Source organism: Carassius carassius, unplaced genomic scaffold, assembly GCF_963082965.1.
Source record: "Carassius carassius unplaced genomic scaffold, fCarCar2.1 SCAFFOLD_65, whole genome shotgun sequence".
Taxonomy (NCBI): Eukaryota; Metazoa; Chordata; class Actinopteri; order Cypriniformes; family Cyprinidae; genus Carassius; species Carassius carassius.
Window position 1 is genome coordinate 197,501 of NW_026775106.1, and position 17,245 is coordinate 214,745.

General features: G+C 44.9%; 1 protein-coding gene across 3 annotated transcripts in view; it reads right to left on the reverse strand.

The window, feature by feature from the left end:
- The window catches only part of LOC132136735 (ubiquitin carboxyl-terminal hydrolase 8-like), a 28,525-nt gene extending 14,906 nt beyond the window's left edge, over positions 1 to 13,619 (reverse strand). The window contains exons 1-13 of one of the 3 annotated variants that reach the window (XM_059547355.1): positions 13,467 to 13,619; positions 13,190 to 13,307; positions 12,338 to 12,482; positions 12,077 to 12,162; positions 11,857 to 11,992; positions 11,236 to 11,278; positions 11,003 to 11,159; positions 7,263 to 7,425; positions 6,973 to 7,114; positions 6,037 to 6,215; positions 5,515 to 5,952; positions 5,033 to 5,107; positions 4,665 to 4,957 (exon numbers count right to left, since the gene is read on the reverse strand). In XM_059547355.1, the coding sequence (XP_059403338.1) occupies positions 4,665 to 4,957; positions 5,033 to 5,107; positions 5,515 to 5,952; positions 6,037 to 6,215; positions 6,973 to 7,114; positions 7,263 to 7,425; positions 11,003 to 11,159; positions 11,236 to 11,278; positions 11,857 to 11,992; positions 12,077 to 12,162; positions 12,338 to 12,482; positions 13,190 to 13,293 (1,961 nt within the window). In that variant the 5' untranslated portion in view covers positions 13,294 to 13,307; positions 13,467 to 13,619. Of the gene's footprint in view, positions 1 to 4,664; positions 4,958 to 5,032; positions 5,108 to 5,514; positions 5,953 to 6,036; positions 6,216 to 6,972; positions 7,115 to 7,262; positions 7,426 to 11,002; positions 11,160 to 11,235; positions 11,282 to 11,856; positions 11,993 to 12,076; positions 12,163 to 12,337; positions 12,483 to 13,189; positions 13,308 to 13,455 lie in introns of all 3 variants that reach the window. The other 2 variants (XM_059547353.1, XM_059547354.1) reach the window with 2 other exon arrangements.
- Positions 13,620 to 17,245: the final 3,626 nt, after the last annotated feature.

Genomic DNA, 17,245 nt, shown 5'->3' on the forward strand with positions numbered 1-17,245 from the left:
TCTCTGCTGAAGATGTGTGTGTGTGTGTGTGTGTACTTGTTGTCTCTGCTGAAGGTGTGTGTGTGTGTGTGTGTGTGTGTACTTGTTGTCTCTGCTGAAGGTGTGTGTGTGTGTGTGTACTTGTTGTCTCTGCTGAAGGTGTGTGTGTGTGTGTACTTGTTGTCTCTGCTGAAGGTGTGTGTGTGTGTGTGTGTGTGTACTTGTTGTCTCTGCTGAAGGTGTGTGTGTGTGTGTGTGTGTGTACTTGTTGTCTCTGCTGAAGGTGTGTGTGTGTGTGTGTACTTGTTGTCTCTGCTGAAGGTGTGTGTGTGTGTGTGTACTTGTTGTCTCTGCTGAAGGTGTGTGTGTGTGTGTGTGTGTGTGTGTACTTGTTGTCTCTGCTGAAGGTGTGTGTGTGTGTGTGTGTACTTGTTGTCTCTGCTGAAGGTGTGTGTGTGTGTGTACTTGTTGTCTCTGCTGAAGGTGTGTGTGTGTGTGTGTGTGTGTGTACTTGTTGTCTCTGCTGAAGGTGTGTGTGTGTGTGTGTGTACTTGTTGTCTCTGCTGAAGGTGTGTGTGTGTGTGTGTGTACTTGTTGTCTCTGCTGAAGGTGTGTGTGTGTGTGTGTGTACTTGTTGTCTCTGCTGAAGGTGTGTGTGTGTGTGTGTGTGTGTGTGTGTGTACTTGTTGTCTCTGCTGAAGGTGTGTGTGTGTGTGTGTGTACTTGTTGTCTCTGCTGAAGGTGTGTGTGTGTGTGTGTGTGTGTGTGTGTGTACTTGTTGTCTCTGCTGAAGGTGTGTGTGTGTGTGTGTGTGTACTTGTTGTCTCTGCTGAAGGTGTGTGTGTGTGTGTGTGTACTTGTTGTCTCTGCTGAAGGTGTGTGTGTGTGTGTGTGTACTTGTTGTCTCTGCTGAAGGTGTGTGTGTGTGTGTACTTGTTGTCTCTGCTGAAGGTGTGTGTGTGTGTGTGTGTACTTGTTGTCTCTGCTGAAGGTGTGTGTGTGTGTGTGTGTGTGTGTACTTGTTGTCTCTGCTGAAGGTGTGTGTGTGTGTGTGTACTTGTTGTCTCTGCTGAAGGTGTGTGTGTGTGTACTTGTTGTCTCTGCTGAAGGTGTGTGTGTGTGTACTTGTTGTCTCTGCTGAAGGTGTGTGTGTGTGTGTGTGTACTTGTTGTCTCTGCTGAAGGTGTGTGTGTGTGTGTGTGTGTACTTGTTGTCTCTGCTGAAGGTGTGTGTGTGTGTGTGTGTACTTGTTGTCTCTGCTGAAGGTGTGTGTGTGTGTGTGTGTGTGTGTACTTGTTGTCTCTGCTGAAGGTGTGTGTGTGTGTGTGTGTACTTGTTGTCTCTGCTGAAGGTGTGTGTGTGTGTGTGTGTACTTGTTGTCTCTGCTGAAGGTGTGTGTGTGTGTGTGTGTGTACTTGTTGTCTCTGCTGAAGGTGTGTGTGTGTGTGTGTGTGTGTGTACTTGTTGTCTCTGCTGAAGGTGTGTGTGTGTGTGTGTGTACTTGTTGTCTCTGCTGAAGGTGTGTGTGTGTGTGTGTGTACTTGTTGTCTCTGCTGAAGGTGTGTGTGTGTGTGTGTGTGTGTACTTGTTGTCTCTGCTGAAGGTGTGTGTGTGTGTGTGTACTTGTTGTCTCTGCTGAAGGTGTGTGTGTGTGTACTTGTTGTCTCTGCTGAAGGTGTGTGTGTGTGTACTTGTTGTCTCTGCTGAAGGTGTGTGTGTGTGTGTGTGTACTTGTTGTCTCTGCTGAAGGTGTGTGTGTGTGTGTGTACTTGTTGTCTCTGCTGAAGGTGTGTTTGTGTGTGTGTGTACTTGTTGTCTCTGCTGAAGGTGTGTGTGTGTGTGTGTGTACTTGTTGTCTCTGCTGAAGGTGTGTGTGTGTGTGTGTGTGTGTGTACTTGTTGTCTCTGCTGAAGGTGTGTGTGTGTGTGTGTGTACTTGTTGTCTCTGCTGAAGGTGTGTGTGTGTGTGTGTTTACTTGTTGTCTCTGCTGAAGGTGTGTGTGTGTGTGTGTGTACTTGTTGTCTCTGCTGAAGGTGTGTGTGTGTGTGTGTGTACTTGTTGTCTCTGCTGAAGGTGTGTGTGTGTGTGTGTGTACTTGTTGTCTCTGCTGAAGGTGTGTGTGTGTGTGTGTGTACTTGTTGTCTCTGCTGAAGGTGTGTGTGTGTGTGTACTTGTTGTCTCTGCTGAAGGTGTGTTTGTGTGTGTGTGTACTTGTTGTCTCTGCTGAAGGTGTGTGTGTGTGTACTTGTTGTCTCTGCTGAAGGTGTGTGTGTGTGTGTGTGTGTGTGTGTACTTGTTGTCTCTGCTGAAGGTGTGTGTGTGTACTTGTTGTCTCTGCTGAAGGTGTGTGTGTGTGTGTGTTTACTTGTTGTCTCTGCTGAAGGTGTGTGTGTGTGTGTGTGTACTTGTTGTCTCTGCTGAAGGTGTGTGTGTGTGTGTGTGTACTTGTTGTCTCTGCTGAAGGTGTGTGTGTGTGTGTGTGTACTTGTTGTCTCTGCTGAAGGTGTGTGTGTGTGTGTGTGTGTGTGTACTTGTTGTCTCTGCTGAAGGTGTGTGTGTGTGTGTGTGTGTGTGTGTACTTGTTGTCTCTGCTGAAGGTGTGTGTGTGTGTGTGTGTGTGTACTTGTTGTCTCTGCTGAAGGTGTGTGTGTGTGTGTGTGTGTACTTGTTGTCTCTGCTGAAGGTGTGTGTGTGTGTGTGTGTACTTGTTGTCTCTGCTGAAGGTGTGTGTGTGTGTGTGTGTGTACTTGTTGTCTCTGCTGAAGGTGTGTGTGTGTGTGTGTGTGTGTGTGTACTTGTTGTCTCTGCTGAAGGTGTGTGCGTGTGTGTGTGTGTACTTGTTGTCTCTGCTGAAGGTGTGTGTGTGTGTGTGTACTTGTTGTCTCTGCTGAAGGTGTGTGTGTGTGTGTGTGTGTGTGTGTGTACTTGTTGTCTCTGCTGAAGGTGTGTGTGTGTGTGTGTGTGTGTGTACTTGTTGTCTCTGCTGAAGGTGTGTGTGTGTGTGTGTGTGTGTGTGTGTGTGTGTGTACTTGTTGTCTCTGCTGAAGGTGTGTGTGTGTGTGTGTGTGTGTGTGTGTACTTGTTGTCTCTGCTGAAGGTGTGTGTGTGTGTGTGTGTACTTGTTGTCTCTGCTGAAGGTGTGTGTGTGTGTGTGTGTGTACTTGTTGTCTCTGCTGAAGGTGTGTGTGTGTGTGTGTGTGTACTTGTTGTCTCTGCTGAAGGTGTGTGTGTGTGTGTGTGTGTGTACTTGTTGTCTCTGCTGAAGGTGTGTGTGTGTGTGTGTGTGTGTGTACTTGTTGTCTCTGCTGAAGGTGTGTGTGTGTGTGTGTACTTGTTGTCTCTGCTGAAGGTGTGTGTGTGTGTGTGTGTGTGTGTGTGTACTTGTTGTCTCTGCTGAAGGTGTGTGTGTGTGTGTGTGTGTACTTGTTGTCTCTGCTGAAGGTGTGTGTGTGTGTGTGTGTGTACTTGTTGTCTCTGCTGAAGGTGTGTGTGTGTGTGTGTGTGTGTACTTGTTGTCTCTGCTGAAGGTGTGTGTGTGTGTGTGTGTGTGTGTGTACTTGTTGTCTCTGCTGAAGGTGTGTGTGTGTGTGTGTACTTGTTGTCTCTGCTGAAGGTGTGTGTGTGTGTGTGTGTGTGTGTGTGTGTGTGTGTACTTGTTGTCTCTGCTGAAGGTGTGTGTGTGTGTGTGTGTGTACTTGTTGTCTCTGCTGAAGGTGTGTGTGTGTGTGTGTGTGTGTGTGTGTGTGTGTGTACTTGTTGTCTCTGCTGAAGGTGTGTGTGTGTGTGTGTGTGTACTTGTTGTCTCTGCTGAAGGTGTGTGTGTGTGTGTGTGTGTGTGTACTTGTTGTCTCTGCTGAAGGTGTGTGTGTGTGTGTGTGTACTTGTTGTCTCTGCTGAAGGTGTGTGTGTGTGTGTGTGTGTGTACTTGTTGTCTCTGCTGAAGGTGTGTGTGTGTGTGTGTGTGTACTTGTTGTCTCTGCTGAAGGTGTGTGTGTGTGTGTGTACTTGTTGTCTCTGCTGAAGGTGTGTGTGTGTGTGTGTGTGTGTGTACTTGTTGTCTCTGCTGAAGGTGTGTGTGTGTGTGTGTGTGTGTGTGTGTACTTGTTGTCTCTGCTGAAGGTGTGTGTGTGTGTGTGTACTTGTTGTCTCTGCTGAAGGTGTGTGTGTGTGTGTGTGTGTGTGTGTACTTGTTGTCTCTGCTGAAGGTGTGTGTGTGTGTGTGTACTTGTTGTCTCTGCTGAAGGTGTGTGTGTGTGTGTGTGTGTGTGTGTGTGTGTGTGTACTTGTTGTCTCTGCTGAAGGTGTGTGTGTGTGTGTGTGTGTACTTGTTGTCTCTGCTGAAGGTGTGTGTGTGTGTGTGTGTGTGTGTGTGTGTGTGTGTACTTGTTGTCTCTGCTGAAGGTGTGTGTGTGTGTGTGTGTGTACTTGTTGTCTCTGCTGAAGGTGTGTGTGTGTGTGTGTGTGTGTGTACTTGTTGTCTCTGCTGAAGGTGTGTGTGTGTGTGTGTGTACTTGTTGTCTCTGCTGAAGGTGTGTGTGTGTGTGTGTGTGTGTACTTGTTGTCTCTGCTGAAGGTGTGTGTGTGTGTGTGTGTGTACTTGTTGTCTCTGCTGAAGGTGTGTGTGTGTGTGTGTACTTGTTGTCTCTGCTGAAGGTGTGTGTGTGTGTGTGTGTGTGTGTGTGTACTTGTTGTCTCTGCTGAAGGTGGGCGTGGCTGCAGGTTTTCTGCTGGTCTCTGTGCTCAGCTCTTGGCTGATGTCTGGAGAGGAGTATGAGCGTTTGAGTTTGGACTGCTCTCTCTCTCTCTCCTTCTCTCTCTCTCGCTCCTGCTCCTTCTCTTTCTCCGTCTCTGCGGCCGGTGGCTTGGGTTTAGCGGCGCTGGGCTGGATCTGAGGCGTGTGGACCTCCGGGGGGTACAGGTGCACGCGGTTGGTGGGAGAGTGGTAATATCTGTAGGTGCCCGTCACCGTGTCCAGAAACTGCAGAGACGAGGGTTAGAAACACCGGCCAACAACAACAACAACAACAACACGACAAACTCCTGCTGCTCTGACCTTCATCCAGCCGTCCGGCAGCCCAGGGACGGTCCGGCCCATCTCCTCACTGTGTGCTCGGGTCAGAGACTCCCTCTGCAACACACACACACACACACACACACACGTTACACACTCCTGTTCAAGTCTGTGATGTGGAGCTTTAACAATGTGTGAGCTGAGTTTGTTACTTTCTTCACAAAAACGCAACAAAAAACACGCTTTGCACAATTTTTTCTATATATTAATTATGTTAGATTGCCCCAAAATGTAACATTTAGGTTTATTTTCTCCAGTTGAAGTTTTTTTCTTTAGTTAATATACATGAGCATGAGTGATGTTTCTACTCATTCAGTTATCATTACTGAAAAATCCCAGAAAATATTGAGATATATTTTTTGGTCAATAATCACACTCCTACTCTCCATAGATCAACCTGCGTTCAGTACAGCACCAGCCGTCCTGATGCTGTGTGTGTGTGTGTGTGTGTGTGTGTGTCTCACAGCGCTGAAGGGTGCAGGTGAATCCAGAGACATGCTCTTCATGGCAGCGTCCAGCGGGACGTCCTTCTGCGCTCTCCTGTTCCTGTCTTCTCCCTGATCCTCCTCTTCTGCCGTCTGTCTCTCCAGCTTCTTCTTCTCCTGCTTCTCCTCCTCCTCCTTCTTCCTCTGGCTCTGTTCTCGCTGATGTCTCTCGACCGTCTCTATCTCCTCCAGGGCTCGTTTGCGCTGCTCCTGCTCTTTTCGGGCTTTCTCCATCAGACTGAGTGTCTCGGCGTGGATCTCCCTGCGCTCCTCTTCACTCAGAGCTCTGGACGGGTCCAGCGGGGGTTTAGCGGAGCGGTCGGGCATCACGGGGCCGTTGTGTGCCGCGGGGCCGTCGCTCACTGAGGGCTCGTCGCTGAGCTTTGCAGTGACTGCTGGTTTCTTGGAGCGGTCGACCTGCGTTCAGAGGAAGGGTTAGTGTGTGTGTGTGTGTGTGTGTGTGTGTGTGTGGATGAGGGCCGTGCTCCAGGTGTAACTCACCTGTGGAGTGTGTCGAGGCGCAGCGGAGTCTGTATTTACGGGTTGTTGTGTGGGTGTGTATGCGGGTGGCTCTGCGGGTGGCTCGGGGTCCACGGTTCTGCCATTGAGCTGCACTTCTGCGGGTTCCTCACACACACTCACGGGTTCTGGCTCCTCCAGAGACGGGTACGAGAAGTTCACTGAAACCACAGCAGCAGCGTCACAGATCAGAACAGAGATACACTGAGATTAAGAACGCTCACACCAAGAACAACAACTATAACCATAATTATTATTAGCATCCACACCCTCACACAGTAATGTTCTGGTTATTATAAGTGCTGCAGTTTTGTCACCTGTCGCTTTAAATGCTCAAGCTTTTTAAAACTTGATGGATTCTGATTGGCTGTCAATGTTTTAATCATTCATCAGATGGAAAATATTGTTTTGAAAGTGATTCCAATGATATCACTCCTCCGTATCCGTTATATTTCTGGTGTGATTTCATTATTCTCATAGACTTATTAAAATGTTATAGTTATCATTATACTTATTGTCTTTGGTGTTAATAGGCCTTAAAGGGACAGTTCACCCAAAAATTGCCATTTACTCATCCTTAAGTTGTTCCAAACATACGAGTTTGCCTTGAACATTTTGGTAACCGAACAGATGCTGGTCACTAGTGACTTCTTCTATGGCCGTCATTGAGGGCCAGAAACTGTTTGGTTACCCACATTCTTCATTTCTTACCCACATTCATCAAAATGATACCCCTCTAAACACTCAACGTCAGCCTCTTCAGCTCAAACCCTTACATCACTAGCAACGACACAGTCGTCCCATCATTCGCTTTGATTCCCAAAACTTAATTAAATTCAGTACCTTTCTAAATTCTGGCTTTGCCATGAGAATTTAAATGTTAAAAAGGGACTTTATTTTCTATTTGAAAAGACTCACGCTGGGGCAGTGTGCTAGCCGTCTGCTGTCGGGGGGGCTTGACCTTAGCGTTGCTGGTGTACATTGGGTAAAAGAGCAGCCAGTTATCATATCCTCCATCCAGCACCAGAGGCTCACTGCGCAGGATCGTACTGCTGTCCCACTGCACACACACACACAGATACAACACACACACACATCAGATACAACACACACGTCAGATACAACACACACAAACACTAGATACAACACATACACACACACATCAGATATGACGATGAGCAGGAGATACAGTGCCAGCCCTACAGTACCTTATAGAGAGCATCCTTCAGACTCTGTAGAGTGGAGCCCAGTTTGAGATCAGATACGCAGCTGAACCAGTCCAGCAGAACCACATAATCCACGAATCCTCTGCGCTTCCAGTCATCCAGAGACACTGCAGGGAGCTTCAGCTCGATCTGGTTCACCGTCACCCTGAACATCAGAAGCACACAAGAGCATTCAATATTCGTGCAGGCGAGAGTATACACATGAGAGCATTCAATACTCACTCACCATTCAATACTCTCTCGCGCACACGAGAGCATTCAATACTCACGCACGCACACGAGAGCATTCAATACTCACGCACGCACACGAGAGCATTCAATACTCACGCACGCACACGAGAGCATTCAATACTCACGCACGCACACGAGAGCATTCAGAACTCACTCACGCACACGAGAGCATTCAGAACTCACGCACGCACACAAGAGCATTCAATACTCACTCACGCACACAAGAGCATTCAATACTCACTCACGCACACGAGAGCATTCAATACTCACGCACGCACACGAGAGCATTCAATACTCACGCACGCACACGAGAGCATTCAGAACTCACTCACGCACACGAGAGCATTCAGAACTCACTCACGCACACGAGAGCATTCAATACTCACGCACGCACACGAGAGCATTCAATACTCACGCACGCACACGAGAGCATTCAATACTCACGCACGCACACGAGAGCATTCAGAACTCACTCACGCACACGAGAGCATTCAGAACTCACGCACGCACACGAGAGCATTCAGAACTCACGCACGCACACAAGAGCATTCAGTACTCACTCACGCACACAAGAGCATTCAATACTCACTCACGCACACGAGAGCATTCAGTACTCACTCACGCACACGAGAGCATTCAGTACTCACTCACGCACACGAGAGCATTCAGTACTCACTCACGCACACGAGAGCATTCAGTACTCACTCACGCACACGAGAGCATTCAATACTCACGCAACCACACGAGAGCATTCAATACTCACGCAACCACACGAGAGCATTCAATACTCACGCACGCACACGAGAGCATTCAGTACTCACTCACGCACACGAGAGCATTCAATACTCACGCACGCACACGAGAGCATTCAGTACTCACGCACGCACACGAGAGCATTCAATACTCACGCACGCACACGAGAGCATTCAATACTCACGCACGCACACGAGAGCATTCAATACTCACGCAACCACACGAGAGCATTCAATACTCACGCACGCACACGAGAGCATTCAATACTCACGCACGCACACGAGAGCATTCAATACTCACTCACGCACACGAGAGCATTCAGTACTCACTCACGCACACGAGAGCATTCAGAACTCACGCACGCACACGAGAGCATTCAATACTCACTCACGCACACGAGAGCATTCAGTACTCACTCACGCACACGAGAGCTTTCAATACTCACTCACGCACACGAGAGCATTCAGTACTCACTCACGCACACGAGAGCATTCAGTACTCACTCACGCACACGAGAGCATTCAGTACTCACTCACGCACACGAGAGCATTCAGTACTCACTCACGCACACGAGAGCATTCAGTACTCACTCACGCACACGAGAGCATTCAGTACTCACGCACGCACACGAGACCATTCAATACTCACGCACGCACACGAGAGCATTCAATACTCACGCACGCACACGAGAGCATTCAATACTCACGCAACCACACGAGAGCATTCAATACTCACGCACGCACACGAGAGCATTCAATACTCACGCACGCACACGAGAGCATTCAATACTCACTCACGCACACGAGAGCATTCAGTACTCACTCACGCACACGAGAGCATTCAGAACTCACGCACGCACACGAGAGCATTCAATACTCACTCACGCACACGAGAGCATTCAGTACTCACTCACGCACACGAGAGCTTTCAATACTCACTCACGCACACGAGAGCATTCAGTACTCACTCACGCACACGAGAGCATTCAGTACTCACTCACGCACACGAGAGCATTCAGTACTCACTCACGCACACGAGAGCATTCAGTACTCACTCACGCACACGAGAGCATTCAGTACTCACTCACGCACACGAGAGCATTCAGTACTCACGCACGCACACGAGACCATTCAATACTCACGCACGCACACGAGAGCATTCAATACTCACGCAACCACACGAGAGCATTCAATACTCACGCACGCACACGAGAGCATTCAGTACTCACTCACGCACACGAGAGCATTCAATACTCACGCACGCACACGAGGGCATTCAATACACACGCACACGAGAGCATTCAGTACTCACTCACGCACACGAGAGCATTCAGTACTCACTCACGCACACGAGAGCATTCAATACTCACGCACGCACACGAGAGCATTCAATACTCACGCACGCACACGAGAGCATTCAGTACTCACTCACGCACACGAGAGCATTCAATACTCACGCACGCACACGAGAGCATTCAATACTCACGCACGCACACGAGAGCATTCAGTACTCACGCACGCACACGAGAGCATTCAGTACTCACTCACGCACACGAGAGCATTCAGTACTCACTCACGCACACGAGAGCATTCAGTACTCACGCACGCACACGAGAGCATTCAATACTCACGCACGCACACGAGAGCATTCAATACTCACGCACGCACACGAGAGCATTCAATACTCACTCACGCACACGAGAGCATTCAGTACTCACTCACGCACACGAGAGCATTCAGTACTCACTCACGCACACGAGAGCATTCAATACTCACTCACGCACACGAGAGCATTCAATACTCACGCACGCACACGAGAGCATTCAATACTCACGCACGCACACGAGAGCATTCAATACTCACTCACGCACACGAGAGCATTCAATACTCACGCACGCACACGAGAGCATTCAATACTCACTCACGCACACTAGAGCATTCAGTACTCACTCACGCACACGAGAGCATTCAATACTCACGCACGCACACGAGAGCATTCAGTACTCACTCACACACACGAGAGCATTCACAATAAATTTGTAATGGCCCTAGCTTTTTGCGCATGTCATTATGCCTGCCTAGTGCCGCCTAGCGTAAGTGTCGGTTACGTTCAATAAAAAACACACATGGCCTGTTCTCAAGTCCATTTAAAGTTTCACTTTTTAAACAGTTGTTTGAAATGGATTGAATGATTATTTAAAATAATCTTGAAGATTTTTGAATTGCCTAAATCATAAATGCAGCCGGGTTGAAGCCTGCACTGATGTTTTTCTTTTGTCATGGCAGTCGTCCCCTCTGCACATATATTTTTTGAAAATGTTGCACTCCTGTTGCTGTTTGTTATTCTGCACGAAACTTCATGCCAATAAATAAGAAATATTGCTGACTTCTGCGTTTCCAGCGCTCTCTTTACGTTCGTCCGTTATTAGACGTTGAAAAAGGAAACGTCTTATTTTTTAGACATGGAAAATCGATTTTACAATCGATTCAATAAACACTTATGTCTTAAAAATCGAAAATGATTTTTTCACAGAATAGACAGCCATAACTAACACTAATTTAAGAAATCACTGTCATTTCACTAGATGTTATAACATTCTAATTAAAAGTTACAAGCTCAAAAACATAATTTCATGTATAAAATTAAACATACGGATGAATCTTTGATCAGTTGCATTTAAAAAATAGATTTTGGAATATGTGAAATGCAGACTGTGTGTGTGTGTGTGTGGGACTGACCCTGGACTGATGGCCTCCTCAGGAACACTGATGCACGTCTGAGACGGGACACACATCTGGGACTCCTGGAAGTCCTGTCTGCTGCGCGCGTCCATCACCAGCACACTGATACTGGGATCCTTCATCAGCTGGAACAGATCCTTAGCGCTGATGCTTCCTGATGGGACACAACACACATGTCACAGAACAACACACACACAGAGAGAGACGTATGACGCTCCGCCGGGACACACCTTTATCACCTCCAGTCTTACTGTTACTGGGCTCCTCGTTAACCTGCTGAAAAACACACACACACATTAATTAACAAATCAAAGCATGCATGATGATGGCCTCTGAACTTTGACCCATTTAACTGTTCGAGCGCCGACTGCGAGTTGAACTACTAAAACATGGAACCTTTTCTTTTTTATATCTCGCTATAGCATATTCATATTGCTCCTTTTTTAGCTACAGCAGTGAAATAAACTGGTCACATGATCACAGAAGCTGATCATGGACCCATGAAGCCACACTGAAACTGGGTCACAATGCAACATGCTTCACTTTTACAGACACTTGTGCAGGTCAATCATTCTGACATTTTTAAAGACATTTTCCAATAAATCTTTTTTTCTTCTTTTTTGCTTTATGTCAGTATTGTCTTCTTTACAGTTATGATGAGGTTAGTTAAGTTAACCAACACGTCTGTTTGTGTAATCTGAACTGATGCTTCTTTTCTCCACAGTATATCATATCAGAGCCACATACACTTTCAGGAAATGTTTTTCTAATTGACGAGTGTGTGTTTAATGAGTTTTTCAGATCAAACGATGAAGCCACACAAAGGGATGTGATTTCCAGTCCAGCAGCACCTTCTTACTGTCCTTCTTCTGTGAAGCTCCTCGAGGTGAAGCACGGACATCTTTTTCACTTCTTTCTCCTCGTCGACTTGTTTCCTCCTTTCTCTCTTTCTCTTCCAGCTTTTTCCGCACTTCTACTTCCTCATACCTGAGAGATCGACACCAGCAGGTGAATAGAGTGTGTGAGACAGAAGAGAGAGAGTGTGTGTGTGTGTGTGAGAGAGAGACTGACCGGAGCTTCAAACTCTCTGAAAGCTTCTCTGCCTCCTCGATGGCCTTCTTAAAGCTGGTTGGTCCCAGCATAGACAGGAAGAACTCCTGAAAGACATCAGAAGACTACGGTGACTGACAGAACATGCATCACATTTAAGGACATCCACACGTTCACAGCATCAGCTGAATAATCATACAAACGTGTGTATAACACACGTGATCTCACCCTCAGTGTCACGTCTACACCATTAAAATCTCCCACAATGCACTGGGGCTGTACCTGCTGCTGCTTGAAGTCCGGTCTCTTCTTGATGAGGTCATAGACCGTCAGGTACTTCATGTACAGGACATAAGCTTTCTCCTCATCGCGGTCCAGACGACACTCCTCCGCCGCCTTGAAGATCTTACACGCGCTCTGGACGTAACTGAAACACACGAACATCAGCATCAGATCTGTACAGACCGCTGCTGACACTGTTTCTAAACGCTTACGATGCTTATGAGAATCTGCTGCCACAAATAGAGATGTTCTTTAATCAATCAATACTGCAGAATACTTCAAGACAATACCATGCACCTCTTTGAATCATAATATACAAGTCAATGGCTACCGTCACTTTAAGAGTCAAATAAATCATAGTGTCTCCTGATGATATTCTGAGATCTTATGAAGCGAAACTGATCATTATGTACAGCATTATTACTGTAATCAAGAATCTCAGACAAATGATCCGGAGTGATTCGTTCACAAACGAATCATTCTTTTGAACCAGATCTTTTTATTGAACTGGATGAAATGAGTGGAATCAGCGGTGAATCTGATTCTGATGAACGAACTGATTCAGCTTCAGTTCCTCAACAGACACTGAACTGAGGAAACTGTTCGACTCGGACTGAACACCGTGAACACAACATTTGAAAGAAGGCCCAAATCAACCTTTTTATGGTTTCTCTGTGTTTATGTAGAAAGGTGAGCTGATGAAGACTAATTTATTCACTTTATATGCTTTAGACATGAAAAACATCCATGTTTCACATCATTATTGGGTGCTTTAATAATAGCATCATGGATGTGATGACATAAACCGAGTGATTTATTTAACTCTTAAAGTGACGGTAGAGTCACACTCACTGTCTGGTGCTGGTCTGACCCGGTTTGACCTCTGCCCTCTTGTTCAGCTCACTCAGTGATGTGGACAGATACAGATCCTTCACTGCAGTGGACACAGACGGCATTTCTGCTCATATTCCTGAAAACATCCCACATCAGACCAATTCAGAATCATTAACATATTAATCATATCTGAACAATCAGACTTAGAACAGAACAGACATTATACTGATGATCCTGAAATACAGTACATTAATAACTGGCTGTTTATTAGTATCGCAGTTAACCCTAAACACACCTCTGGAATAAAATCCTCTCGGAAAACACTGTGGGATCAGCAGAGAAGCGCAGATCAGCAGGAAAAGTGAAGTTTATTCCGGACTCGAGACAGTAAACAAGCTGAAAGTGCTCGATCAAACGCGGAAGTCCACGGATTCAAACAGCGGAAGCTTTATTTAAACACACACTGCGTACACACCTAACCTTCAAAGCGCTTAACAAAAACAGACTGTATAAGACAAAACGAAAACAATATCTAAACAGATACATATATGATGTGCAATCACCTCTGGGCGTTTAAACTCTTATTCTTATTGCACAACTCATTAAACACTGGTTGAGTTATGTGACACTTTTATAGAGTAACTGGTGTATAATTGTTTATAACGTGTCATAAACTGAATATTACTGGGGTGATTCGCTTTGAAATTAACGTCATAACTGAGCTCGTGTGTGTCAGCTGATGGTTGTCTCGGCGCATGCGCACTGCGTTCATTGATTCTGCTTCACGAGAGGTTGGACTTTTTTAAAATAAAGAATCATGATAGATTCTACAGTACAGAAAAATAATATAATATTACATATAATCATAAATAAAACGCTGCTTAGCCTCGCTGCAGCAGCAGGTGAATGTCGTGTTCATGGTATATTTCTAAATAAATATGAATAATTAAATCACGAAGCATTCACTTCAGATGTAAATTTTAAATGAAGTCTTGAAAAATGTAACAAAATGAAGAGAGTTTATGCTTAAAACATGAATAAAAGGAGACTGAACATTAGTTATCCCTTTAAATAAAGACTTTTCTGAGCATTTTGGCAGATATTTGTTTCTTTAATCATAAATTCACTTCTTTTTGATCAGTTTCTCAGAAAACAATACTTTTTATTTTAAGTAATTTTGTTTCTCCAGTAGGCTTAAAATCTGTCGTGCCAATGTTTCGTCTCAAGATGCACACCAGAAATTATTTTTTTGGTAACACTTTATTTTGATGGTGTCTTTTGAACATTTTGACTTTAAGTAATGTTGCACCCGCATGTGTACTAACTCTCGTCAGACTGTTTGCTTAATATCTGCTAACTCTTTATTGTCATGGTTTGCCAACAGACATTGACTATAAGTTACTTTGCAAATACATGCCAATTTATTCTAACCCTAATCCTACCAGTTTACTAATACTCTACTAATACTCTAACGCAGCGGTTCTCAATTCCAGTTCTCGTGCACCACTGCTCTGCACATTTTGTACGTTTCTCTTATTGCTTCAGACGTTTGTTATATTCGAACGTAAGTGACTTGCGAAGTGGACATCTCAGGATAGTTAGTAGAAGTGCAGCGTTACTTATAATTGTAACGATTAAAACTTCATAATCATCGGGAAAAAGGAGGCGGGAACCGGTGGACAATCAAATAAGGTTTTAATAATCAAAATAAAGACAAAACAGCGTGTCAGCCCCTCACGGAAGACGTGTGAGAGAGAGAGAGTTAGAGTGTGTGAGATTATGATTACATTATTTTAAATGAGTCCACCCCCCAAGATTACTGTTATAAACATGAGCCGCGTCTAAAAGGCAAAGGTGGAGGTGTTGCTTCAATTTATAACGTTTTCAGGATTTCTCAGAGGGCAGGCTACAAGTATAACTCGTTTGAAGTAATGGTGCTTCATATAACATTATCCAGAGAAACAAATGTTAATGATAAATCCCCTGTTATGTTTGCACTGGCTACTGTATACAGGCCACCAGGGCACCATACAGACTTTATTAAAGAGTTTGGTGATTTTACATCCGAGTTAGTTCTGGCTGCAGATAAAGTTTTAATAGTTGGTGATTTTAATATCCATGTTGATAATGAAAACGATGCATTGGGATCAGCATTTATAGACATTCTGAACTCTATTGGTGTTAGACAACACGTTTCAGGACCTACTCATTGTCGAAATCATACTCTAGATTTAATACTGTCACATGGAATTGATGTTGATGGTGTTGAAATTATTCAGCCAAGTGATGATATCTCAGATCATTATTTAGTTCTGTGCAAAATTCATATAGCCAAAATTGTAAATTCTACTTCTTGTTACAAGTATGGAAGAACCATCACTTCTACCACAAAAGACTGCTTTTTAAGTTATCTTCCTGATGTATCCAAATTCCTTAGCATATCCAAAACCTCAGAACAACTTGATGATGTAACAGAAACTATGGACTCTCTCTTTTCTAGCACTTTAAATACAGTTGCTCCTTTACGCTTAAGGAAGGTTAAGGAAAACAGTTTGACACCATGGTATAATGAGCATACTCGCACCCTAAAGAGAGCAGCCCGAAAAATGGAGCGCAGCTGGAGGAAAACAAAACTAGAGGTATTTCGTATTGCTTGGCGGGAAAGTAACATATCCTACAGAAAAGCATTAAAAACTGCTAGATCCGATTACTTTTCTTCTCTTTTAGAAGAAAACAAACATAACCCCAGGTATTTATTCAATACAGTGGCTAAATTAACGAAAAATAAAGCCTCAACAAGTGTTGACATTTCCCAACACCAAAGCAGTAATGAGTTTATGAACTACTTTACTTCTAAAATCGATACTATTAGAGATAAAATTGCAACCATTCAGCCGTCAGCTACAGTATCACATCAGACAGTGCACTATAGACCCCCTGAGGAACAGTTCCACTCATTCTCTACTATAGGAGAGGAAGAATTGTATAAACTTGTTAAATCATCTAAACCAACAACATGTATGTTAGACCCTATACCATCTAAGCTCCTAAAAGAGGTGCTTCCAGAAGTCATAGATCCTCTTCTGACTATTATTACTTCCTCATTGTCATTAGGACATGTCCCCAAAACCTTCAAACTGGCTGTTATTAAGCCTCTCATCAAAAAACCACAACTTGACCCCAAAGAACTAGTTAATTATAGACCAATCTCGAATCTCCCTTTTCTGTCCAAGATACTAGAAAAGGTGGTATCCACACAATTATATTCCTTCTTAGAGAAAAATGGTATATGTGAGGATTTCCAGTCAGGATTTAGACCGTATCATAGTACTGAGACTGCTCTCCTTAGAGTTACAAATGATCTGCTCTTATCATCTGATCGTGGGTGTATCTCTCTATTAGTTTTATTGGATCTTAGTGCTGCGTTTGACACAATTGACCACAACATTCTTTTGCATAGACTTGAATACTTTGTTGGCATCAGTGGAAGTGCATTAGTATGGTTTAAATCGTACTTATATGACCGCCATCAGTTCGTAGCAGTGAATCAAGATGTAAAAACACTTCCCATAACACCCTATGTACTTGCTACATCATTAGAAGAATGGCATCTACGCTAATATTAGTCTGTTTCTCTCTTGTTCCGAGGTCACCGTAGCCACCAGATCCAGTACGTATCCAGACCAGATGCTGGATCAGCACCTAGAAAGGACCTCTACATCCCTGAAAGAGAGCGGAGACCAGGACAACTAGAGCCCCAGATACAGATCCCCTGTAAAGACCTTGTCTCAGAGGAGCACCAGGACAAGACCACAGGAAACAGATGATTCTTCTGCACAATCTGACTTTGCTGCAGTCTGGAATTGAACTACTGGTTTCGTCTGGTCAGAGGAGAACTGACCCCCCAACTGAGCCTGGTTTCTCCCAAGGTTTTTTTCTCCATTCTGTCACCGATGGAGTTTCGGTTCCTTGCCGCTGTCGCCTCTGGCTTGCTTAGTTGGGGACACTTCATCTACAGCGATATCGTTGACTTGATTGCAAATAAATGCACAGACACTATTTAACTGAACAGAG